At 48.1% G+C, this 25,561-nt stretch overlaps 1 protein-coding gene across 4 annotated transcripts in view; it reads left to right on the forward strand.

Annotated features, from left to right (window-relative positions):
• MGRN1 (mahogunin ring finger 1) overlaps positions 1-25,561 on the forward strand; it is a 114,791-nt gene that overhangs the window by 61,221 nt on the left and 28,009 nt on the right. For all 4 annotated transcript variants that reach the window (XM_039491197.1, XM_039491196.1, XM_039491199.1 and 1 more), the window contains exons 6-8: positions 2,258-2,324; positions 5,994-6,046; positions 18,820-18,867. In XM_039491197.1, coding sequence (XP_039347131.1) covers positions 2,258-2,324; positions 5,994-6,046; positions 18,820-18,867 — 168 coding nt within the window. The remainder of the gene's footprint in view (positions 1-2,257; positions 2,325-5,993; positions 6,047-18,819; positions 18,868-25,561) is intronic.

The raw sequence follows: 25,561 nt of genomic DNA on the forward strand, positions 1-25,561 counted from the left end.
ACACCAGCCCTGGGGGAAAGGGCATGGAGGAGGGCAAGAAACCCAGCCTGTTTTGGGTCACCCCAGGCTCAAGAGCCTCAGGTGCTGGGTTTCTTGCCCTCCTCCATACCCTTACCCCCAGGGCTGGTGCCTTCTCTAGCTGGAAGCCAGTCCCTTTCACACTGCCTTGGAGATCTCATGGCCAGTCCTGAGCACAAGAGAAGCCATGGCTTAGTGACTAACTGCAGCTACTTAAAGCTCTGTAGCTAACAGACTTCCTTAGTCATGCTTGCAAGTTGAAGCCGGGGAACTGATGCAGTAATTTCAGAAAACTCCAGAAATGAATCCTTGAGACACCTCCTCTCCTGGCATCTGACGATACTTTAAAGTTCCATTTTCTGTAATTTACAAGATTCCCTGCAGTTCTTAAAGTGCTGTGTGAAATTCAGGCAATAGAAGCATTTGGGCCTATGCTGTGCACTCTCAAGTGAGATTTTAAATTGTCACTGTCAGTTGTTGTTTTGAAATTCATGTTCCTCACCTACTGTGTGTACAACATGGCAGGAGAGGAAAATCCGTGTGCTGTGTTTCAGGGGAGCCTTGAGTTCAGGGGGGGAGAGGTTTATGCCAGATTGCAAGTTTACTGATCTGCTGTGTGCTAATCTAACATCAAGGACTGTATGTGGCACTCTGGGTTTCTTTTGTGGCATAGGCAGGGTCGCTAATTTATCAGCTGAAGAACATGCTTTTAAAATGCTGTAGCCTATTATTACTGTGCTGAGGTATAAAGTGGAAACCAAAATCTGTACCACTACACTTAGGACATTACCGCTGTCATAGAATCACAGAACTGCAGGACTCAAGGGACCTCGTGAGTTATCTAGTCCAGTCCCCTGCACTGAGGCAGGACTAAGGATTATCTAGAGACCATCCCTGACAAGTGTTTGTCTAACCTGCTCTTAAAAACCTCCTTTGACTGAAATTCCACAACCTCCTTAGGTCATTTGTTCTAGTGCTTAACTACCCTGAGAGTTTGGAAGTTTTTTCTAATGGCCAACCTGAAAGTCCCTTGCTACAAATTTAAGCCCATTACTTGTCCTGTCCTCCGTGGATAAGAAGAATAATATAACACCCTCCTGTTTATAACTACCTTTTATATATTGAAGACTGTTATGTCCCGCCTCAGTCTTCTCTTCTCCTGACTAAACAAACCCAGTTTTTTCAGTCACTCCTCCCACGTCATGTTTTCTAGACCTTTAATCGTTGTTGTTCCTCTTTGGATTTTCTCCAATTTTGTCCACATCTTTCCTGAAGTGTGCTGCCCAGAACTGGACATAGTGCTCCAGCTGAGGCCTTATCAGTGCTGAGTGAAGTAGAAGAATTACTTCTCCTGCCTTGCTTGCAACACTGTTGCTAATGCATCCCAGAATGGTTTGCTTTTTTTGCAGCAGTATTTCATTATTGACTCATATTTAGTTTGTGATACTTAGTTTGTGTAAAGTAGGAAGCAAAATCTGCAACACTACAATTAGATACTGCTACTATAATGTACTATTCCTACACATCACTAAAGGCATTAGTTATTTTCTAAATACTTTGTGCAGCTGGAAATTGCACACGAGCACCTGTGGATATGTGAATTGGTGGGATGCAAATAAATCCAAATTGCTCCGGTTCCTTAGTCTGCTAGCCATGTTTCCTGTTTAATCACCGTACCCGTAATAAATACACCTCTACCTCGATATAACGCTATCCCCAGGAGCTAAAAAATCTTACCGCGTTATAGGTGAAACCGCGTTATAGCAAATGTGCTTTGATCCACCGGAGTGTGTTATATCCAAATTTGTGTTATTTCGGGTCGCGTTATAGTGACGTAGAGATGTATGTTCATTTCTTCCTTCTGGAAGATAAGGGTCTTCTATGTTTGGTACGGATTCATTGTATTCATTGAAAGTGAGGATTGACAGCCCATCACAATGATGTCCTCTCTCCACAGAACAAGTACAGCACAGGAGGTGGCCAGGGAGGCGTCCCCCTATACTACCCTACCAGAGTGCCTCTGCTCTACTCTGGCAGCCCCACCCCCTAAAGCTGGGAGGGGAGCTCAGCCACCCAGGCCTAGCAAAGAATCATCACTTTTTGTGGGCCATGCTCTGTATCCCGGTACAATTCCCATAGCCAGCCACCAGTCTTGAGCCTTACTCTTCAATCTGTCCTGACGTTGGCTTAACGTGGGCTTTGGCTCTCATTGTTGAAACCCTCTTTTCTTTCTTCTCAGCTGAACTTTGATTTGGATCGTGGTGTGTTCCCTGTGGTGATCCAAGCCGTAGTGGATGAAGGGGATGGTAAGCTAGATGCTTTTTCATTGATTGGTTGTTTCTCCAAGCTCCTTGTAGGCTTTGTCTGCACTGTGAGCTCGGAGGTTGAGTCCCCTTCTCACATACACTAGCTCTCATCAAGCTACCCTGAGCATACATAGCAGTGTAGCCACAGTAACACAAGGGGTGTCAGTGGCTGCATGGCTGAGCCGTGCCCAATACGTACCCACCAGTTTCGGGGTGGGGGGGGGGGTTGGACTCAGCATGACTCAGCCATGCCTCCACCACCAGTACCCGTGCTTCTGCGGCTACCCTGCTAACTCCAGCATGAGTATATGTATATAAGCAGAAGAATCACACCCTTGGTTTGCAATGTAGAGATAGCTGTAGAGGGGTGCTACCCCCAAACACGTGCTTCCTGCAGGGTAGGGCTTAATGACTCCATGTGTTTCAAATGTTTCAGGAATGTGACTTAAACATCTTTGGGAAAGTGGCCCAGGTAACAGTCAAATCTGCCTTTTATGCTCAGATTTCATTTGGAGAGGAAGATTGATCTTGTGGCTAAGGCACTGGCTAGGTCAGATCTTGGTTCAATTCCTGGCTGTGCCACAGACTGTGGTGTGACCTGGGGCAAGTCCCTTCATCCCTCCGCACCTCAGTTCCCATCTGCAAAATGGGGATAGTAATACTTGCCCTTTGTGTGGTCAGACTGCAAGTCCTCTGGCTATGTGTATGTGCAGTGTCTAATACAGGTAGGCCCTGATCTGGGTGAAACCTTTAGGTGCTGTTATAATAATGTTAATGTTTCCAAGCTGTTCAAATCACTGTTAAATCAAACGTTTTTTACAGTGAAACCTAACTTTGAATGTTGAAAGTCTCTGGTTAATTTAATGGGCAGCTGAATTCTTTCGGCCCTACTTGACAATCAGCCAGAGCAGCTTTTTATTTGTTGTTTTTTAATGCATTCTCCCATTTAAAAACATTCATTGCATTTTTTTTGACGCAGGGCTGGCTAATAGATATAATGTCTAGACTGCCATTCATGTTGCATGAGGTTTGTTTCTCTGCAGGCTGTTTGTGTGGCTACCACTCCTTCTGAATGTCAGCAGTTAATGGGAGACATTTCGGTTACCTTTGCCCTAAATGCAGTCCTTTCCCTATTGAAGTCAATGGGGCCAGGATTTCACCCTAGCTTTTTTTAAATACTGTCTTCCAAAGCAGAGACCAACAGATTATTTACAGTAACTCCATTTCCAGCACAGACATTGCAGCATTGTGCTAGGGCATGGGAACCAGAAACGTGAAACTGTCCAGAAACTGATGGCAAGCAAAACTAGTTGAGAAAAATCCCCAAATATGACCCAACATAAAGTTGAGCAATCAGGCGTAATACAATATGAAGGAAAGGAGTTGTAAAATGTTTGCAGTTGTAATAATCTAAGGTGCTGTCAGTAACACTGGTAAAGAAGTTTGGTTTTTCTTATAATGAAAGACACTTTTACATCTGTCTGGGGAGTGCTTTGACAATATACTTGTATATTGCAGTGGTGCATACATATAAAAATGCCTGTCGTGGCCAGATAAATAGAACAAGAAGAGATGGGGACTAAGGAAGCAAGTATACAGCTGTGTGCATACTGCGGTGCCTCTTAGTCAATAGTGCACTCTCATTTGATTTAATAAACTCTGTAAATCTGTCCTAATAACCTAGACAGGCAATGGCTTTTAAATCCCCTCCTGGGAAAAACATCAACGCACACAGTATACGACACGTCAGAGGGATCTGAGAAAATCTGATATGCCCTTTTCTTTCCTTTTAATGAATGAAAGAGCTAGTCATAGGTGTTCTGATTGCCTGTGCATTAAATAAAATTGAACGGCAAATGAAAAGAGCAATCAGCCAAATGCTTTGTCTGTCTGAAAGCTGCCAGGAGATGCCTCCTTTCGGTGCAGAACTGAGAGTATAAAGCTACTGGGCTGGAACTGGAACTGCTCTAAGTTTAAAAGCCTTAAAGGAGGGGAGATTTCTGTGCAACGTGTGACTGTCTAGTTCTGGCTTTGCAAGCTTCCTGAACGAACAAGCATAGTTTCCGTTCAGCTTCTCAGATCTCTAACTTGGCTTTAAAATGGCTTATGAGAGAGCTGAAGTTAATTCCATTGCTCAGACTAAAATTTATGCTGGCTTGTTTGCAGAAAAATCTCCTGGAACTTGTTTCTCCCTCACTGATAGCAGGGAGGGATCAGCCCTCCTGGCCCCCAATACACACACTGTTATCTTTGCCAACTATACTTTACCTGCTAAGACTCTCCATGAGAGCTCGGTGTGTCCCCAATCACTCTTGCAGGGGGAGTCCATAGTTTCTCCTCCCACATGTTGCTTTCTTAAGCCAGAATCAATTGAATGGGTCGCCTTGTCGTTTATGCCTTTTGGGGCTGCAAAGGAACTACTGAGCTCCCTTCCCTTGGGAAGCTCAGTCGTTTCCTTCTGCTGTTACTAGCCTGGGAGCTGGTCACTCAGAACATTCCTTGCCTCCCTAGCTAGTTGGCCTGTGTTTGTGTGAGTAGGACCAAAGGCAGTTATACCCCTTGTCTTGCCTCTGACTCCTCCATACTCTCATCCAAGGTTGTGCATGTACATGCCGGTTAATCCTCCCAGAACCTCTGAGGTAGGGAAGTGTTATCCCCAGTTTTCATAGGAGAAAACTGAGGCATCAAGGGGAAATGGTCATAGGAATCAGTGCTGGGAGCAAGCTCAGGAATCGTGACTCCTAAAACACACTATCTTTGCCCGGCTCCTGAGTGTTGATGGAGCCATGCGTACAGTGCTGGAAGCTTCGTCAGTTGCTTTTGAGCTCTCCTGGAAGAATGAGGAGACCTCCAATTGGGAAGGGGCCAAACGTGATATCTGTTTTGGGGAAGGAGGACAGAAGGGGCTAGAGAATGAAACCAAAATGTTTGTGTCCGTACTAGATAAACTGCTGGTACAATTAATAAATGCATTGGGAATCCCTAGGACTAGAGTAAAATAAGGCAATAAACATTGAGGATTTGCCAGCTGTAGATAAACCAGACTGATGTGTCTTTTTGCGAGGATAACAAGCTTAGGGAGTAAAAGAAACCCAGCAGGCTTTTTGCTCCCACTGTTTTGGTTCACTGGTGTCTGTAAAGGTGAAGCCGGATTGTACGGAACAACTGCGAGAGATGCAGCTGGTAAAATGGATCTGAGTGGTCGGTGGTTCACAGGCTGTCTGCAGGGTGGAGGTGCCATTTGGCCCTACAGGGCTGTTCTCTGGGCCCAAGTGTTTACCATTCTCCAGGGGCTAATGTGGAGAAGCCACTAACTGAATTCCTGGACAGTATAAACTGGGAGAGCTCTTGACACTGCAGACAAAGATTAAAATGCAGCATGGGCCAGTTAAAGCGGGAAATGGGATGGAATTCGACTTGTGTGCAGCAGCTGGATTCCCAGTCATAATTACCTGGGCTGTTTCATTCTTCATGCTGAACCACTTCTCCCCAACACGCTCCAAACCATAAGGGAATTGGCCTTACAGAGCAATAGCCATGAAATCCTCCCCCCTCCCCCGAAAAATGGGGGTGAAAAGCATAACCCTCGTTCTATTCCTTCTGTGTGTGGTGGGCTTGGAGTTGCTGACCCTGTTCAAGGTTTTAACCAATGTTGTTCTCTCTTTCCAGTGGTGGTTGAAGTTACTGGCCATGCTCATGTTCTCCTGGCTGCATTTGAAAAGGTAAATGAGTCCTGCCATTCTGCTTCCTTTCCTGTGTCCACATAGCCACGTGGATGAAAGTGTCCATGGTACAGAATGTCTGTCTTTTGTTCTGTTTACACAGCTCCTACTTTGCACAGTGGGCTCCCGGTCCAGGACTGGGGCTCCTGGACGCTACCATAATATGCAACATACAGGTGTATTCAGTACATAGAGTTATGGTGGTCAACCAGACAATTGTAGGCAACATCTCCTGGCCCCCTGAGGATTGGAATGATTCCAGCATCCAGGATGTTTAAATGTGGTGGTGTTTAGACAAAAGAAGGCTGTCATGGGAGTATGGTCAGAGCCTTAAGATCCGTCTGCAGGACCAGATCTGCTATGACTCTTTGGTCTGAGACTAAATCCTGTTACAGACTGGTGCTACGTCATATGTGAAGACCAGGGCTCTCAGTGTTTGGGATCATGGTAGTAGTAGCAGCTTATTCCCAGCCAGAGGGCAAGCCTAAACCATGGTATATTACAGGGAACTCTTCTGTATGGATAGGTCCTTGTATTGATTGCGTCTCCCCCTGCTGCAGGCAGATTCTGATGGCAGTGCAGCTACTGCTGCTCCATGCTGCAGCTGCTAAAGCCTCTTAGTGGGAATACTAGAGGTTGTTCAGGGAGTGCAGTGATGCAAGCTGCGCTTGAAGGCGAGGCAGGAGGGGCTGGGAGAGCAATCGGAGGGAGCAGCATGTTTACATTTCTTTTTCCGAGCCGTGGGGGGGCCCTCCGGTGGGTGGAGAGAGCACAGCTGGGGGTGCCATCTGCCAGCTAGGGAACTGTTAGCACAAGGAAAAGGGCAGCTCTCACCTCCTCTGGGAATTCCCTCCTGCCTCTTCCCTAAATTCTCCTGGAAGCAGGAAGAGCAAACTTGCTCTCTCCCAGTGTATCTGGCCCTGCCCATACTGTGAATTGGGCGAGAGGAGGGCAGGTATTGAAGCCTGCGATGGTCAGAGCCAGGCTGTTGCCTGCAGGAGGAAGTCCTCTAGGTGACTCTTTGGGACTATGATGAGATTACGGGAAGGATCAGACCCTTGTTCCATGTGAGACAAAAATGAGTGATGTTGCATGGTGCCCGGTGAATTAACATCTGTAGCCAGACGTTCACCGTTCCCTGCTCCCCGAAGACCCTTCGTTATTCCCCTCGCTGCCGCCTTTGTGCCCTCTTGGCAGTAGCTAGAGCCAAATCCACTGCCAGTGTAATTTGTATGCAGGACAGTGGGAGGGATGGGGTTTGTCTCGCCACTGTCTGCTTGAGAAGACCGAGCTCCCCACTCTCGCATAGCGCCCAGCCTCCTGTGGTTACGGAGCTGGAGTCCTGAAATGAACCTGGCTCTGCATTCCTGGCATCATATTCTAGCACCATGTGGCCAGCCTTTATAATAAACCCTTCTTATAGACATCTGTTCCCTGCGGCCTCCGGGTGATGGAGCAAGTTTTGTCTCCTGAGCTGTGAGAATTGGCACCTCACTGTGACTGATACCGGAAGGTGCAACATTCCATGGTGCATGTTAATTCTGTTAGAAATCATTAGTGCTGCTGTGATAGTTTCCATTTCAATAGCACTTTCTGCCCCAGAGTCCAACGCTCTGGATGCACAGTGACACCGACACTCAGCTCACTCTGGGGGAGAGGCAGCAGCTAGTACCCACGCGGTATGTTGCACGGTGGGGAGGAGCAGAAATTTAGCAATGATCTTGTCCCCCAACAAAGTGGCCCACGGGCTGCTTGCTCTCCAAGCAAAGCAGAAAGGATCTCGGGGATCTGAGCCCTCCTGGAATTTTCTCTGCTTCAGAAGATCCAAAGGCCGAACCTGTAATTCCAAGGAGTCTGGGTGCTTTTGACCTGATGCATAGACTACCGAGATCTCCAGCTATTGTAATGTGGAGGTCCATGGGATTTCGGCTGAAGGGGAAGCATGCCAAGCGCACCTTCTGCCAGGTGGAGATGAGTGGCTCCCTAATATTCAGAGAGCAGAGCAAGGTGCTCAGCAAAACTCAAAGGCACCTAAAGCTGCCTGGGCCATTGCATCAGTGGTGCTGCGCTCAGTCCAGTGCCCAGACCTCTTGAGTGCCCCATGTTTGAGCACAAGGACTGAGAGTGCACCATCATTCCTCTTCACTCCCCAGCTGCTCTGTGCTTGCTAGCCCACCAGTTGGGCATCACCACCCTTGGTGCAGCCTGCTCTGGGTATTGGTGGTTTTCTTGGGCAGTCCTGAGTGCCTCCTGCCAGACTTGGCTGCCAGACTGCTTCAGGGAGCATTGCACAGCAGCCCCTGCCTTCAGTCCAGCCAGTGTGGAATGGAGGTTGGAGTCCCGGCAATAGGGAGTCTGTGATCACTGCATGGGGCTCCCCTCATGCTGTGGAGGGGCTGATGGCCCAGCTGATCCTAGACTGGGGGTGGGACACACCCATGACTCCTTCTCCTAAACCATACGCCCCCATCTTTCTGCCCCCAGAGCTGGCCCTTGTTTTCCTGTGTCTTGTTGAATGTCACCTTAAAGGCTAAATGCAGACCAGTCCTCCCCTATTGGGCCTGGGACAGTCAGGCAGGATACCTTCTTCTTTGGGGTGCCTCCCACGCCCTGACTATGTTATGAGGGGCCAGGTTACCTCCTTTATTTCCTTGTTTGGCCCCCTGTGTCTTGTGGGGTTACTGGCGAGCGTGGAGGCTTATTCTTTGCCTGGTGTTTTGGGAGCACGGTGGTGGGGGAGTTGGCCTGATCTATGGCCCTGTGTGAGGTGCTGCAGTGCAGGAGGGTTGAAAGAGGGTCAGGCTGGGGGCAGGTGGAAGGGAGGTGGTGCAGTAAAGAGGAGTAGCTGGTTCCCTGTTTGCAGGCTGAGGAGCAGTGTTGCCTGCACCATGCCAGCAGGCGACTTGGTAGTGAGTGGCGGACTGTGGGAGCTGTACAATTTTAACGTTAGGGCGTTTTATAGACAGGGGTTCTTTATCAGTCTATTCACTGAGCAATGTGTATATCCCCGGGGCAGCCTTGGCCTCCCTCAGACTGCTCATGCAGCAGGCTGGGACTCTCAGTGGCCTTGCATGGAATTCACATTGCTGGCTGATGCCATTTGGGTCCTGCAGTGGCAATTTCCGGAGCATGGTACCCACTGCTGAGCAAATGGAGGGAGCAGCTAGGACCCTTCACCAGAGGGCTAAGCAGCCAGGAGTCTTGGTGGGAGATGGGGGAGAGTGTCAAGGGAGCCATGGAATCGGGATATGGTCCCTTGACTTTGCTTGATGGGATTGTGATGCAGTGATGAGTGATGCATCCTGCCGTGATTCTGTCATGGCTCCAAAACTCTGCTCGCAAGGCTGAGCTACCCCACTGCAGTCTGAACAGAGAGCTTGTGAGGTGCAATGACCATGAAGGACTTTGGCATCATGGGTGCCAGGTATCAGAGGCCAGGAGAGGTTGAGCCTCCCCAAACAACCTTGCATGGCCCCACCCACACTCTGCCCCAGATTCCCTTCTGCTTCCCAGCGCTCTGTGGCTCTTCCCACATGACCGGGGCCCCAGGCTGGGGCTAGTGGGGGCCAGCCTGCAGCCAGGAACTCTGGGTGGCTGGAGCTGGTGCTCGCACTGCCCACCTGACGCTCTGGGTCTGGGGGCACTCAGGTGGCCTGGGGTGTGTGTGGCCTTTGGGCTCTGGTGGTAGAAGGGCGAGGCTGGGGGCTAACCTCCCCGAGCCCACGGTTCACCCACCACCCACGTTTGGCAGGCTAGGGAAGGCAAATCCAAGCATAGGTGGAACATCAGCAAAATGTCTCTTGCAGTCCCCACACTGCACATGAAAGGAATACAGGCTTCAAGCAACCAGGAAGCTGCACATTTTCTGCTCTACCAGCCGCAGCCTTGTTCCTTCCAGACAACCTCCACCCCACCCATGCCCCTCCCCGACCTTGTTTGCTTAAATCACATTTACTCTCCTTAGAAAGGTCCTGGGCTGTTTGAAGTGCAGGCCATTAATCCAAAGTAGTTTTGTTTGTTAAGGATCCAATTACTGCCGGAGTCACCAGAGCAAACGGAGAAAGATGCTCGCAGAACTCCGACATACCAGCGGGCTTCAGTAATTTGCTGTTTATGTATTGGTAAAACAAACATGTAACCTCGGCAGTACGTGTGTAGTCTGCTGGCCTCACAGTTCTGTCAAAGGAGTAGACTTGGCAGCTTGGTGTCTGACTGGAAAATAGGGCTCTTGAGTCTTTTTGTGTTCCATGTTAATGATGCAGTTCTTTCCTTTTTACGACTCCCTCAGTGAACAGATGTGTGCTTACATATGTACACACTTATCGATCTGCTAGATGTTTCCAAGTGCTATTAAGTGTCTTGTAGTAAATCTCCTCTCCCATCCCCAAAATATCTCAATCACCCGCTTCTTTTCTGGGTTGTAACTGACTAGTTGCCCCTTGAGTGTTCCCAGGAACACGGAGGAAATGGAAAAAAGCACAGTGCCTTGGAGTCCCATCTCTAGCATTCTTTGCTTGTAAATTTGCAAACGTGTTCCAACTCTAGACATGCCAGCTAGATGAGTTAAATACAGTTCTGCTCTGAAAATGGCATCATGGGGCTCCATTTTAATTGTTAATTGTGTCCATGACTCGAGATCAAATCTACACAGCTGGCAACTAAAGAGATGGCTTTCCTACCAGCCCTGCACACTCCCCTGTGCTCTCTCTGGCTCACTCTTCATCAGCAACGATTTTCCAGTGGGATGCTACTGAGATAATTTGGGTGGTGCAAGAGCCAGACTAGATTCCAGCTCCCCCTCTGAGTGGGGCTGGTTTTGGAGCACTCCTAGCCGTAAAACGGAGTAATCACTTGTAGTGTGTAAAGAGTTCTGGCTCTGAATACCCCCAGGGAGAAGGCTTATTGAGTAAGGCGGGGCTGTTTTGACACATCCCTCTTCAGGGTAGAAATGCCTTGTAAATTGCCTTTCAGTGGACTTCTTTGCAAGGCTACCACTTCCATTTCCAAATGTCATCTGCAACAAATGAAGTTTAACACCCTGATTTTCAGTCTTCATAGAATCATAGGATTGGAAGAGAATTTAGGAGGTCATGTAATCCAATCCCCTGCTCAAAGCAGGACCAACACCAACTAAATCATCCCAGCCAGGGCTTTGTCAAGCTGGGCCTTAAAAACCTCTAAGGATGGAGATTCCACCACCTCCCTAGATAACCCATTCCAGTGCTTCACCACCCTCCTAGTGAATTAATGTTTCCTAATATCCAACCTAGACCTCCCCCACTGCAACTTGAGACCATTGCTTCTTGTTCTGTCATCTGCCACCACTGCCTAGCTCCATCCTCTTTGGAACCCCCCTTCAGATAGTTGAAGGTTGCTATCAAATCCCCCCTCACTCTTCTCTTCTGCAGACTAAATAACCCCAGTTCCCTCAGCCTCCCCTCGTAAGTCATGTGCCCCAGCCCCCTGATCATTTTTGTTGCCCTCTGCTGGACTCTTTCTAATTTGTCCACATCCCTTCTGTGGGGGGACCAAAACTAGACACGATATTCCAGGTGTTGTCTCACCAGTGCCGAACAAAGTTCCTCAGTTCGTTCCTTCCCCCTTTTTTTTAAAGTGTATGAAATGTTTAGAGCATGCCTACATGGGACAATTATTTCAGTAGTAGGTAGAGTGTGAATTTAAACCACTGTAGCTATCCCAGTATAACTCCCCATGTGGACACTCTTATTCTGGTAGGAGTGCCTTTTCTGTTTCAATTTGTTGCTCTGGAAGGGGTTTGAACTAAACTGGAACAAAAGCCACTAACATTCCAGAATAAGTATGTCCACATCGGGGTGTTATTCCAGTATAACTACAGCAGGTCAGCTATCGCAGTATGATTATACCAGTATAGTTAGAAGTCCCCTGTCAAGCCCTTAGGTAGCAATTAAGTGATAAACAAAGCTGTTTGATTAGCTAGAAGGAGAGCTGTTCTTGCTTCAGTCCTGGTTTTCTTCCCTCCTATGTTTCTTGTGAGAACCTCCTGCAAAGTTGGACCCATGCTCTGTTTCCTGTGTTGAGAGTCCAGTCCCTTTGTAGCGCCGATTCCTGCGCTGTCCTGGAATTCTCCAGACCCCAGTGAACTGAGACACTTGCTATAGAACATATTAGGCCAAGGTCAAGAGGAGGAGTTTGGGCTCTTCTGAAATGCATCTTAATTGGGGAGAAAATTCAGTGAAAGGGGAGAGTGAGGGATGGGCCAGCATGGTGGTCCTGAGGTTCTGGGAAACTGCCACTAATGATCCTGGGAAGTCTCAAGGAAAAGGGTGCTAAAAGCACACAGAGATACTGCTCTTTAGCGAGTGTTGATAGTGATCCTCAGTGCTTAAAGCCCCTTCCATCTACAAACTTCAGTACACTTTGTAAAAACTCATCCAGGCTCATAGCCTCTGGGAGGCAGGTGGGAATTGGTTCCATTTTATGAAGGGGGAAACTGAGGCAGAGAGTGACTCAGTGTCTTGCCTGTGGTTGCACATGATCTGTGGCAAAGCCAGGAGTAGGACCCAGCTGTGATGGGTTCGGTCACAGAGACCCCCTTGGGACTGTCATCTGACGTGCTGAAACTACCTCTGATCCCCGTTTTCCCTGCCAGCTTGGGACTCCAGAACCCTGTCTTGTTGAGCCAGACATGCTACTCCACCGCAACACAAACCCAGGGTCTGAACCACGCTCCCAAAGCTGCAGACTTCAACCAAAACTGCTCAGCAGGTTTCCTATCTCCAGCACCCAGACACCCAGTTCCCAATGGGACCCAAACCCCAAATAAATCCGTTTTACTCTATATAAAGCTTATACAGGGTAAACTCATAAATTGTCCACCCTCTGTAACACTGATAGAGAGACATGCACAGCTGTTTGCTCCCCCAGGTATTATTCATTTACTCTGGGTTTAATAATAAACAAAAGTGATTTTATAAAGTATAAAAACAAGGATTTAAGTGGTTTCAAGAAATAACAGACAGAACAAAGTAAGTTACCAAGCAAATTAAAACAAAACACGCAAGTGTAAGCCTAATACATTTAGGAAACTGATTACAGGTAAATCTCCTCCTCAGAGATGTTCCAATAAACTTCTTTCACAGACTAGACTCCTCCTTAATCTGGGCCCAATTGTTTCCCCTGGTACAGTTCATGTTAGTTCCAGCTCAGGTGCTAACTAAGGGATTTCTCATGACTGCCACCCTCTTTGTTCTGGTCCACCCCCTTTTATATCTTTGGCACAAAGCAGGAATACTTTGTGTCTCTGGGTTTCCACCCTTCCTTCTAAATGGAAAAACACCAGGTTTAAGATGGATTCCAGTATTGTGACATGTTCACATGTCCTTTGAGACTTCTTTACTCACTGGCTGGCACTCAGAGCCATTTACAACCAATTGTCCTAGTTAATGGGAGCCATCAAGATTCCAAGCCACCATTAATGGCCCACACTTTGCATAGTTACCATAGGACTTCAGAGTAATACTTCATATTTCTAGCTTCAGATGCAAGAATGATACATTCATACAAATAGGATGAACTCACTCGGTAGATTATAAGCTTTGTAATGGTACCTTACAAGAGACCTTTTGCATAAAGCATATTCCAGTTACAGTATATTCACATTCCAAGCATATTTTCATAAAGCATATGGAGTGCCACGTCACACCAGCTTTCCTGGTTCCCAGCCTATGTCCTCACCATGCATCCTTCCCTCCAATGTCATGCCTTACTGTTAGTGTGTAGGCCCTGTAGCATTCTCCTGATGATGACTCTACAGCATGGTCGTGTTTGTGTGTGTGTGTGTGTGTATATGTATATGTGTGTGTATATATAGGTGTGTGACTGAATTGGGACCTTTTGGAGTCACTTTCCTACCTCTCTGCTCTCTGACTGGTAAATGTGAGAAGTAAATGTTGCAGAATTCAATATCTGCATATTGCCCTTTGAGAGCATCATTAGGTGACAGGCTTCATTAGGGAACTTGTATTCTCTTGTATCTGTTGTTAGAATTCCTCTTGTCTGCCATCTCTGCTTTGTTCAGACACTTCTAAAGCAAGAAGTGGGATTCAATTTGTCATTGTTGCTGCTGGAGAAAATCTGGGTCTTAGAGAGTGACAAGATAGCCATTCAAGGGCCTTAAAACACATGCTTTGGGCTGTGCATCTTCATGTTTAAAATCTCGAAAAGAGGGGCGCTTTCTACTTACGTGGGTATCTGTCTGTGAGCCCTGCCCTGCTCTCTTTCCTCTAGGCCAGTGGTTCTCAACCAGGGGTACGCAGAGGTCTTCCGGGAGGTACATCAACTCATCTAGATATTTGCCTAGTTTTACAACAAGCAACATAAAAAGCACTAGTGAAGTCAGCACAAACTAAAATTTCATACAATGACTTGTTTGTACTGCTCTGTATACTGTCCATTGAAATGTAAGCACAATATTTATATTCCAATTGATTTATTTTATAATGATACGGTAAAAATGAGAAAGTTAGCAATTTTTCAGCAATAGCGTGCTGGGACACACATTTTTGTCTGATTTTGTACGCAAGTAGTTTTTAAGTGAGGTGAAACTTGGGGTATTTAAGACAAATCAGACTCCTGAAAGGGGTACAGTAGTCTGGAAAGGTTGAGAGCCATCGGTCTAGGCCACAGCTTCAACCTGATTGTTATGTGAAGTTGCAAAGGGCATATTGTGGTAGGTGTTGCCCCTTTGATTACCTGACCCCTCTGTCTTGCTGACCTTTTGATGGTAAAATTACAGCTCTGGCTGCTGCCACCAGCCAAGTTCCCAACATGACCCTTGTACATTTGCTCATTCACATCCATTCTTCTTCTTCCTAGCCCACATCAATTCTCTCACTTGTCATTTTTGCATCCGGAGATGTACTTGTAGAGCCGTTAATTGTTTAACAGGTTTTTAAAAAGCTCCTAGCTTCAAAACTCATTCAGCAGGTTTGCATTTCCATCTAGCACACCCGGGTACTGAGGTGGTAACAGAAGCGGGGTGATGGGAGGTGAGCACCTCCTCAACAGAGCATTGCGAAAGATGTCACTAGAAATCTGTGGTAGTCTCACAAATAAATGTTTGATGCCTGCCTCTCCTGTGCTCAGGTGTCGATAAGTAGCAGGATAGAAACCGTAGTGAAATGTCTGAATTATAAAGTAAGACACACTGAGTTTGCAGGAATTTTTAGCTGAGACTAGCTGCTTGCTCTTCATGCCAGTTCATATATAGGGGCCTTCTTTCTAGCAGCTGAAAGACTTAAGAGTTTGTACAAACACAAAACAACAGTGTCATCCCCGTAGGGTAGTCAGACCCCGCTGTCATGCTCTGGGGGAGCTACATGGTTGTGCACACTCCACATGGAAAACCTGCCAGAGCCACTCGCGCTGCTTCCCAACAAACCCTGTCTGTGACAAACCTCTAGGGCAGGCCTGCACAACTCGTAAAGCGGCGAGGGCCACATTCCTCCAAAGAAAACAGCTGAGGGCCAAAACCTCCCAGCCCGAGGAAACACCCCGCCCCAGGGCCGCCCAGCCCTGCAGAAACAAACCGTCCTTCCCCAGTGCCGCCTCACCAAAACAGCTGTGGGCCAAAAAGGAAGGTTGAGGGTGGGGAGGTGATACTTTATTTTAAATCAACCAGGGGCTCCCTGCTAAAGAGGTGTCTGGGAGCCCTCAGGGTCAAATTAAAGAGCCTGGGGCTCTGGCAGCTGGGGGAACCCGGCAGGGCCGGCTCTAGGTTTTTTGCTGCCCCAAGCAAAAAAAAAAATTGGCTGCCCCCCTTCCCTGCCCTGGGCTCCCCCAGTACCCTCCTGCCACCCCAGCACTGGGCTTCCCCCTTTCCTCCCCACCAGTACCCTCCCTCCACCCTGCTGCTGCCCCAGCCCTGGGTCACTGGTAACTCGCTCCCAGGGCGGGTCATTCAGCCGGAATTTTGGATGTGCACAAAACACAGACAGGATTGGTTCCCATATGGTTACAGAGCTGCAGTAAAGTGGAACAATTTTCAGCTTGTGTGATTGGAGGAGATCTGGATGCATATTATAAGACTGTCCTCCATAAATGAGGAAAAGTTGAGGTGCCTTTATTATTCTTTTGTTCCACTCTTTCTTTCTATGGGGAATTTGCCAATGCAATATCACTGTCTTCCTTTCAAACAAACAAAAAGGCAATGGCTGTTGAAAATAGCAATTCCAGTCCTAATAAGCATTTCTTGCTCAATTTTATCCTACTTTTTCTACAGCAAGTTACAGTGGATCAGTTTATTTGATTTGGGAGAAATGAAGTAAAAGCTGCCCAAACCGAGCTTGAGCACTCCTGAATTTTGAGGTGTTCAAATCTGGAAGGCAGGTGCTGGGGGTGGGAGAGGGCTGTGGGCTCCATGGCGGAGCATGGCAGTAACTGTCTGGAGCTGCACGGAGAGACACGCTGGTCTGAGTGGCACAGTAAGCGGTTTGGGGGTTGGAGAAGGGGTAGGGGGTTCTGGGGGGCAGTCACGGGACAGGGAGCAAGGGGGGTTGGTTGGGGCCGCGGTTCGGAGGGGCAGTCAGGGGACAGGCAGCAATTGGATAGGCATGGGAGTCTCAGGGGTTCATCAGGGGACAGGTAGGGGGTGAGGTCCTGAGGGGCCGTTGGGGGGAATCTCAGGAGGGGGCAGTGGGGGACAAGGAGAAGAGAGGCTTAGATAGGGGCTGGGGTCTTGGGAGGGGGTAATCGGGGGACAAGGACCAGTGGTGTTTAGATAGGGGCTGGGGGGCAGGGGTCTGGGGAGGGGGCAATCAGCGGCCAGGGGCTGGGATTCAAAGGGCTCTGGGCTGCTGGCAGCTGCGGGGAGCCCTGAGCCCTTTAAATCCCAGCCGTGGCCACACCTGGGATTTAAAAGGCTCTGGGCTCCCCGCGGCTGCAGGCAGCCCAGAGCCCTTTGAATCCCGGCCGCGGCTGGGATTTAAAGGGCTCTGGGCTCCCTGCTCCTGCAGGCAGCCCAGAGCCCTTTGAATCCTGGCCGCGGCTGGGATTCAAAGGGCTCTGGACTGCCGGCAGAGCGCCATAGGGGGGGGGATTTAGAATCCCCCGGCGGGCCGCAAAGTGAGGCTCCGTGGGCCGCATGTTGTGCAGGCCTGCTCTAGGGAGATCAGGGACACCAAAGGCACAGGCAGACTGTCTATTGAGAGAACCCCATTGCTGGTCTGAGTCTAGTCCCAGGGACAGATGCTCCCTTTATCTTTAGTTAGTTTCCATACGTTACAATAGCAGCTGCAGCAGTGTAGTGGCAGCTTCAGAAATCAGGAAATCACCTGCTAGAGAAACCGACTGGGCAAATGTCCCATTTTGGATAAGGTCCCACCCACGGGACGTTTCTCCAGTTCTCCTGGCTTGGTATGGGAGTTGCATGAGAACAGTTTCCTGCACTGGGGTAGCACCTAGTGGGGGCCTGGCAATAGATACATTTTGAAGGGATTCTGACTTTTTGGTCTGAGCAGCTTCCTGTGGCTGGGTCCATTATCAATATGCAGGTGATGCCCAGGATCTGCTACTGGAGGCCCAAATGAACTTGTTTTCAGGATTGTCGTTGAAAGGAAGTGTCAGTCTCTCTGCATCCCCTTGGGCGGCCTGTGTGGTTTGCTCATGAGGCCACAGGCCAATGTACAAACAACTTCAGTTTAAAAAATATATATATATATTTAATAGTTGTTTCATTGGCTTCTGTTTTTCAGTGGAGGGAGCTGTCTCCTCCTGGTAATTACAGCCCCTTATCTGTGGTGCACTTCCCCAAAGCAGGAGCGCATGGTGCTGGACGCATTACCAGTCAGTTTGACATAGTTCCATTGTCCTGCCAAACAGAACTGCTTTGGGGAGTGCCAGTGTAAATGGTTCTGTTTACTTAGCTTCCTTCCTTCCCTGTAGGTCTGTAAAGGAGACCACACAAGCTGTGTGAAACTCTGCAGGGAAAGTGTTTGTATTTCCTCTTGTCACTAGGTCTCTGGAGATGTTCTTACTCCCTTCACACTCTGTAAGGCAATCCACTTAAAATAACCCAGGTACTAGATAAAACTAATCTCCCTCATCCCACCAGGAGGCCCCTCCTGACTTCACAGCAACCCTTTGGCTTGTGCTCCCAGTGAATGTAACTTTATCCTTGGATGGCAAACTCCCAAACAGCCCTTTCTGCAGCGTGGCTGCTTCCCCAAAGCAAAAGCTGTGGCTTTTCTTTCCCCCCTGCTGATGGTAATTTTGGAGCACATGTTGCCTCAATTACAAAATCAAAGGACTCTGCAGAGCATTGAGCCGAGCTGTGGCTGAAGGGTCTTGTGCTGGGAAGCTGGAGTAGATTCTGTTCTGGTCTAGCTTTTACAGTCGATTAAGTAAGCGAGGCCCATTAGCGCGGTAGCAGTAACTAAGTTTGCAGTCACAGGAGCACATGGTGACCATCTGTAAGTCCGGTTTGACACTCTGCCACATGCTCTGTGTGTCTGGCAAATGCTGGGAAAACCACAGCTCTGCCTGGTTGTGGGATGAGGCCCCTAGTCCTGTAATGCTTCAAGTGACACTTGCAGATAGATAAAGTAAGGGCTAGTCCTGGTGCAGCATCAAAGGATTGTCTACACAGGGAAGAAGCCCTCAGGACCTGGGGTGCACTAGCTACTATGCACTCATTCCCTGTGTGGACACACTAATTGTGCATTGAGTGTCTTTGCACTTTGCTTTGGTTATTTCCTTATAGTCTGTTTAACTTCTCTGTCTTTTCCCCCCACCAGCACGTGGATGGCAGCTTCTCTGTGAAGCCTTTAAAACAGAAGCAGATTGTAAGTATATGGTCCTTGTTTATATCATTTTACAGAAAAAAAAATGTGCTGGGTAAAGATGTTTGCTGCCATCCCAGAGATGCCCACATGTGCCCAACAGGCAGCTGCATTGGCAGATAGCCAGGAGCCCAAGGTCTGCACCTAATTTGTCTGGATTAAGGAGCAGATTGGAGCCTTCCTCTTCTTTATTGTGCAGGTGGGGCCTGTGCAGCCAAAAGGTGCCAGCATTGCGCTGTGGGATCTGTAGTGTCACCAGGCAGCACCTTTTGTACTGGCTTAAGTGGTGCATTGTGTTTAGATCAACATCTGTCATTCTGTGCTCCTGGGTCTCCATATCAGACTTAGGCATATCAAAGTGGTAAGTGCCTTAGAAATATCTATTGTCCTGATGTCTTCACTAAGCTATATCAACATCAGTTTGAGGCCTGTCTGAATTGCATCATTGCTGGATGTGTCGGGCAGCACAAACACCACCTGCTCAGAATCTACTCTATGCCCCTTCAGCTCTGTTCTGTGAGAGAGGCTTTAGAAGTCTAACTGGGTGGACCATTTTTTGGCCATCCCAGTGTTAGCCACCTCCTCATAACTGTTAGCTCTTTCCCTTGCACATCTGCGTGTCTTAGCTAATTGCAGGGATCTCTGTACTTGTTTTCTCCCTGCACAATGTGTCAAGTCTCCTTATTCTCTGAGGAAAGTAAAGTCTTTTCCTGGTGATAGCCTAGGAACAGCTGGGGTGACAGGAGTAGTCCAAGGAGATCTAAATGGAGGGTGCTTGATCCACAGGCAGCTAAAAGGAAACCTGGGAACAACTGCAAAAAAGCAGAGATAGAAGAGCTGTTAACTCACCTGATCCACCCTCCTGCCAGTGCAGAGGGGCTTGAGAGAGGTGGCATGGATGTTGCCTAGCCAGAATGAGCAACAATGAAGCCATCATATAATTCCAAGCAGAGTTGAAGGGAATATCCTGAGAGCTGGAAGACTCCCAAGACACCGAGGTTCCCAAGGAATTCAGACTTGCGGGGGAGACGTTTGGTGTGATCTCTCTGCCAGGCGTAAGGTGAGGTGGCTTGGGGGCACTTGCAGTGCACAGGGCCTTGAAGAAGACGCAGCCACGGATGTTCAGCTGAGGTAACAGAAGACCGAAGAGCAAGCTGTGGTGAATGCAGGGGCTATTCAGTCTGATCCAGAAGCAGACTGGGCATGTGCAGTTTCCACTCATACCCTTGCTGGAAGACCATTTTAAACTGGTTATATGATGTTTTTACAAGTGGCCCCTTCCTGCGTGGGAATTTGGCTGAGCTCACTGTGACATTGAGCTGGTGATCTCAACAGGTCTGCTCGGTAGGGAGGAATTAGTCCAGCACATCTCATGCTGCGGACCGGAGGCACCAGTGATGTGGAGTTTAAAAAGAGCAGCAGTTTATTTACAGTTAGACTCCTTTGTAGCGTAGCAACAGGATTGATAGCATGGCAAAAACCCAGCCTGATCTTCTCCCTCATGTCGCCACTGGCAGCCTCGCTTCCCTTCCCATGGCCAAAGCTTGGAGAGTTGGTGTCAAGTCTCAATTGTCATTTTCTATTCCCATCCAGGCCCTTCCTAAATCCTGCTGTTGTGTTCTCTGCATTTTGGAAACTCGTTCCTTCCTCTCTATCCCCACTAACAAATTCATCCATTCTGTGGCACCCTGACCAATGACCACCTTGACTTTACGGCGTGTATTGCAGTTGCGCCTAGGAGCTAAGGTCATGGCCCAGGGCCCCATTGTGTTAGACACTGAACAAAGACTTCTGCACCCACCCATTTCTCTCCTCTCTCCTGTTCCAGTCCACCCACAGTGCAACTGCCCGTCTCCTCCTTTCCCGCCACCGTAATCATGTCTCCCTCTTCTTTGCACCTCACTCAGCACTCCCCAAGACTTTAGGTGCTGGGGCTTGCTCTTCCCTGGCAGACGTGTGCCTTATTTCTAATGTGAATATTCAGTTTTTGAATGAAGCTGCATTTTCCCTGAGCTGCTTTAGAGAGAGCGTTGCCTGTTAGAGCGCTTTGTCCTGATGGGCTGATAGAACTCGGTGGGTGGGGGAGGTTTAAAAACCATGCCTCTCTGGAGCTTTTAGGTAGTGCTTTTTGGTGGAAAAAAATAGCAAAGTAAAAAGCCCCTAAAACGTGAGATGATGTGATGCCTTGGTTTGATGTGGACATCATTAATAAGTTGCTGTTCTGGTTGATTTTTTAGTAGTGGACTCTGTCTTTGATCTGTGATAATCATAATACTTAACAAGGGACATTTTCCCAGCGCTGTGCAAACAGCAACTCAGTTTGCTTGCCTGTTTCTATAGCCGGTGATCTAATTTCTGCACCTGTCATTTGTTCTCGGTAAATACTGTTATTGCCGTGGCGCATCTGACGCAGCTGGCTGGGCTGTTTCTTTATTCACTAACTGCATCCTCTCTGAGCTGAGTTGGCTCCCAGTTGCTTCTACAAGACTTGCACAAAGGATGAAATCTATCATAGCCCTTCTCTAATATAGCCATGTTAAATTCTGCTTTAGGCTGAAACTTGGGAGCGAGGGAGAAGGCTTGCTATGGAAACTGAGTTACTCAGGGAATTGGAATGGGACATGGAGCCTTACACTTCTGTTAATCCACAGCAAGGGGAGCAGCCGCATAACCTGGAGGGGTCACCTGTACGGGAGAGAAGGGAGCTCCGTCTGACTCATTTCAATCCTGGTGTCTCTCCAAAGGTTCCAACAAAGGGGAGCAAATAGTGTAAAGAAAAATATAGGCTCCACACCAGGAAACTTTGCAAATACAAAAGGCAGTTAGACTATGGCTACTTGGAAACAGCTGTTCTCAATAAACTTCTGACTCTGGAACTGATCTTGGAAACTTGTTGTCAAATAAGGCTCCTCTACTGTTCATATCAGAGCTGGCCCATTTTGCCTCCGTAGCTGCAGCCAGCAGGGAGTTAGTGGCTTAGACCATTACTGCTGGGGAAGATGAGCTGAAAGCGGTATCTTTTTTGACTTTGGTCTGGTCTACACTAAAGTTAGGTTGACCCAACTACATCCCTCAGGGGGGGTGAAAAATCCACACCCCTAAGTGATATAGTTAAGCCGACCTACCCCCTGGTGTAGACAGTGCTTGGTCAACAGAATAATTCTTCCATAGACCTAGCTATTCCCTGTCAGGGAGGTGGATTACCTACGCTGATGGGAGGACCCCTTCTGTCGATGTAGGTAATGTCTACAGCAGCGCAGTTGCAGTGTTTCAAGTGTAGACGAGCCCTTAGAAGAGCTTTCCAGAGTCAAAGCAGTGTGAAAAGTGTCTCAAGCCTCCTGCTGTGGGACATCTACACAGCCAGAGTTGCTCGCTCTAGTTCAAGCTGCTGTAAACCTACTCATCTAAGAACTCAAGCAGTGGGGAAATGCATTCATCTGCAGTAGGCCACAATGAGGGGTGAATTGCTGATGTTCACCATAGCCCATACTCTTCTCTAGGCCATTGGAGATTCAGAGAGTTTAAAGCCAGAAGGGGCCGTCTAGTCTGACATCCTGTATATCATAGGCCACCAACACCACCCACTTACCCCTGCATTGAGCCCAATAACTTGTGTTTGGCTAAAGCCATATCTTCCAGCAAGGCAGTCAGCACTGATCTGAAGACATCAGGAGATGGAGAATCCACCATTTCCCTTGGTTGTTTGTTCAAAGTTCAATCATCTGCACTCTTAAAAACCGTGTGCCTTATTTCTCATTGAATACGTCAGGCTTCAGCTTCGAGCCGCTGGGTCTTGTTCTGCCATTCTCTGCTAGATTCAAGAGCCCTTCAATACCTGGTATTTTCTCCCCATGAAGGTACTTAGACCCTGTAACAAAGTCACCTCTCAGTCTCCTTTTGGATGAACTAAACAGATTGAGTTCTGTATGCCTCTCACTGTAAGGCATTTTTTGCAGTTCTCAAATCATTTTACACCCTGGCCAGTTTTTCAACATCCTTTTTAAAATATAGAGACCAGAACTGGGCACAGTATTGCAGCATTGGTCTCGCCAGTGCCATACAGAGTTAAAATCACTTCCTGCTTGTACTCACTGCTCCCCTGTCTACACATCCAAGGATCACATTAGCTCTTCTTGCTGCAGCATTGCGCTGGGTGTTCATGTTCAATTGCTTGTCCTCTCTGACCCCTAAATCCCTTTCAGTGTTCCTGCTTTCCAGAATACAGTCCCCCATTTAGAAGGTCTGGCCTGCATTCCTCGTTGCTAGATGTCTCCCTTTGCATTCGGTTGTATTAAAGCTCAGTCTCTGCTCTGGTTGTGGAGCTCCCATTAATAGGTTCAAGATATGGAGCAAGAGAATTCAGCCCAAAAAACAAACTGGTGTGTAAAGTAAAGCCCAGAGAGGGATTATCCCCAATGGTCGTTGTTCAGAATTTGAGAACTCCCAGGCAGTGTAGAGTGTAGAGAATGCCTACAGGGTGCCCTGCGGCTGTGAAATCACAGTGAAATCAGCAGCATCTCCTCTTCGGGGTTGGTTTTGTTTGTGTTTTTTTTTTAAAGCAGGAAGAAATGTTGCATTCACAAGCTCACAGAAACAGCCTGTTCTTCTTGCCAAGTTTGCTGATGGCAGAGCATTGGCCCACATGGCAATGATCTATTCAAATAAATGCAGGTTACTGCACCGACTTGCATTACATGTGCATGGTTCTCCCTTAGTACTTTAGCCTGCTGAAGTGGCGAGCTGTTTCTTTTTAACTGGCCGCCAGGACAGTTCTCAGCCTACCACAATATGGTGAGCCCATTCCTGCTGTGAAATGGTGTGTATTTGTGTCTCTCTCTCTTTGCTGACACAGTTCTCTGCCTTCCTAATTGTCCCTTCCTCTTCAGCTCATTAAATCTAGGAGTTAAACAGTCCCTCCCATAATGTTCCCAGGTTTTTAAAATAGACCCATAAGCTGTTCCTACAAGAACACAGAGTACTGCAGAAACTAACATGGCATTAGTCTGCTCCCTGTGTGTGTAGAATGAGCTGAAAAGTAGTGGAGTGAGGTGTGTGTGTGTGTATATTAATGTAAACTTTTCTCCTACCGTCATTAGACTTCTTTCCTTCCGTCCCTACCATTGTAACCATCTGTTACTCACTGAGATCTTCTGGCTGCCCAATGCTGTAAGCCCTTTGGTGGTGGAAGGGCCACAGCTAATGATCTGAGCAGAGTTTCTCTTGGCTAGATTGGGTGTAGTGCACTAATTAATACCTAAAGGTCTCTCTAGCAGGAGTTCATTCTACCTTGGTGGAGGAGCGGATTTCCCAATCGAATGGCCCTTGTATATTTCTAACTGGCGTGTGATCCTACATTCTGTTTTAGAGACCTTTCAATAAAGGGAACACATCACCCTGGTTAGATTCCAGTGCCCACACTTCCGTCTGTCAGCAACCTCGGAGCTGACCCCTTCTGCACATTTTGATCACCCAAGGAGTCAGGAGAATGGAACAAGGCCCTCTTTGAAATGTCCAGCTATAAATGCTCTGTTCCCACACACTAATTCTAAAACTCCCCAGCCTGTAGCTGGGAGACACTGCGGAGGATTTCACTCCAAAGTCCAACCACTGACCTCATTGCCTTGAAATGCAGCTCCAGCATGGATGTAGGCTCCATGCTGAGTTCAGTGGGGAGACACTGGAATTAAGCTGCTGGTTCATGAGTCAGAGCATTTTAAACTGGCAAGTGGGGTGGATATAATTAGACTTGGCCTGCATCGTCTGTATGTGCTGCTTCCTGCAGCACTGAAGCTCATAGTCACAGACACAGCCCTTCAAACAACCAAGTTCTTGTTATTGGCTGGAGGTGCAAAACTCAGCTGGCCGACTGGCGGGAGAGTTCGAGCGTCTGATTCCAGGTAGCTTTGCAGCGTAGTGGCAAAGGGTCAGTTTTGGGATATGCAGTAAAACATTTCCATGTCCCATCTTCAGGATGTCACTCTGGACAGTACTGAGGGTCGCCCTACCATTTCGCCCACTCCCTGGGCTTTTCACAGGGTGGATCCAGGAGAGATTTGCTTTTTGTAGCATCTGCAACAAAGTGCAGTGATAAATGGTTGTGTCCGCTTGGCACTTCAGTGCGTAGAGGGCTCAGGTGAGATTAGCACTGCACCTGCCAGCGCGGCCGCCCCAGCCGTCCTCTGTAAAAGCACCTGCTGGCAAGTCCCCTGTCTGCTCTGAGCACTGAGCCCTTCTTCCTCTCCTTAGTTTTCAGCGTCTCCTCCTCAACCCTTTCCTGGAACAGAAGAAAAGATCCTCTGCACTGTCTTACCCCAGCTGTCTCGTGATGCAGTGCCAGACCCCTGCCCTGCCACATCTCCCCAGTGTGGGAAACCATAACCTCAAAAGCCTTCCCCCAGTGGGAATTGCACCTATAACCTAGTTGCTACATGCACACGAGCTCTAGGCCAAGGCATCACCACACTAGCTGCTGATCCCGGTTCTCCATGGGTTTTCATGTGGAGGGGCACTAAGTTGGGCACATGGCAAGGCCAAGGGTGCATAGCAGCTGCAGTACAGTCCATACCCAGTTACCACAATTTGCCAGCTGTGCCTCTTTGCGCTTGCACATGCCATCCCAGTAATTATCCATGTACAGTCGTAAAGTGGAGCTGCAGCAAGGGCTCGAGCACTTCTGTAGGTAAACTCTGAACAAAAC

This window comes from Mauremys reevesii, linkage group 10 (assembly GCF_016161935.1).
Source record: "Mauremys reevesii isolate NIE-2019 linkage group 10, ASM1616193v1, whole genome shotgun sequence".
NCBI classification, from domain to species: Eukaryota; Metazoa; Chordata; order Testudines; family Geoemydidae; genus Mauremys; species Mauremys reevesii.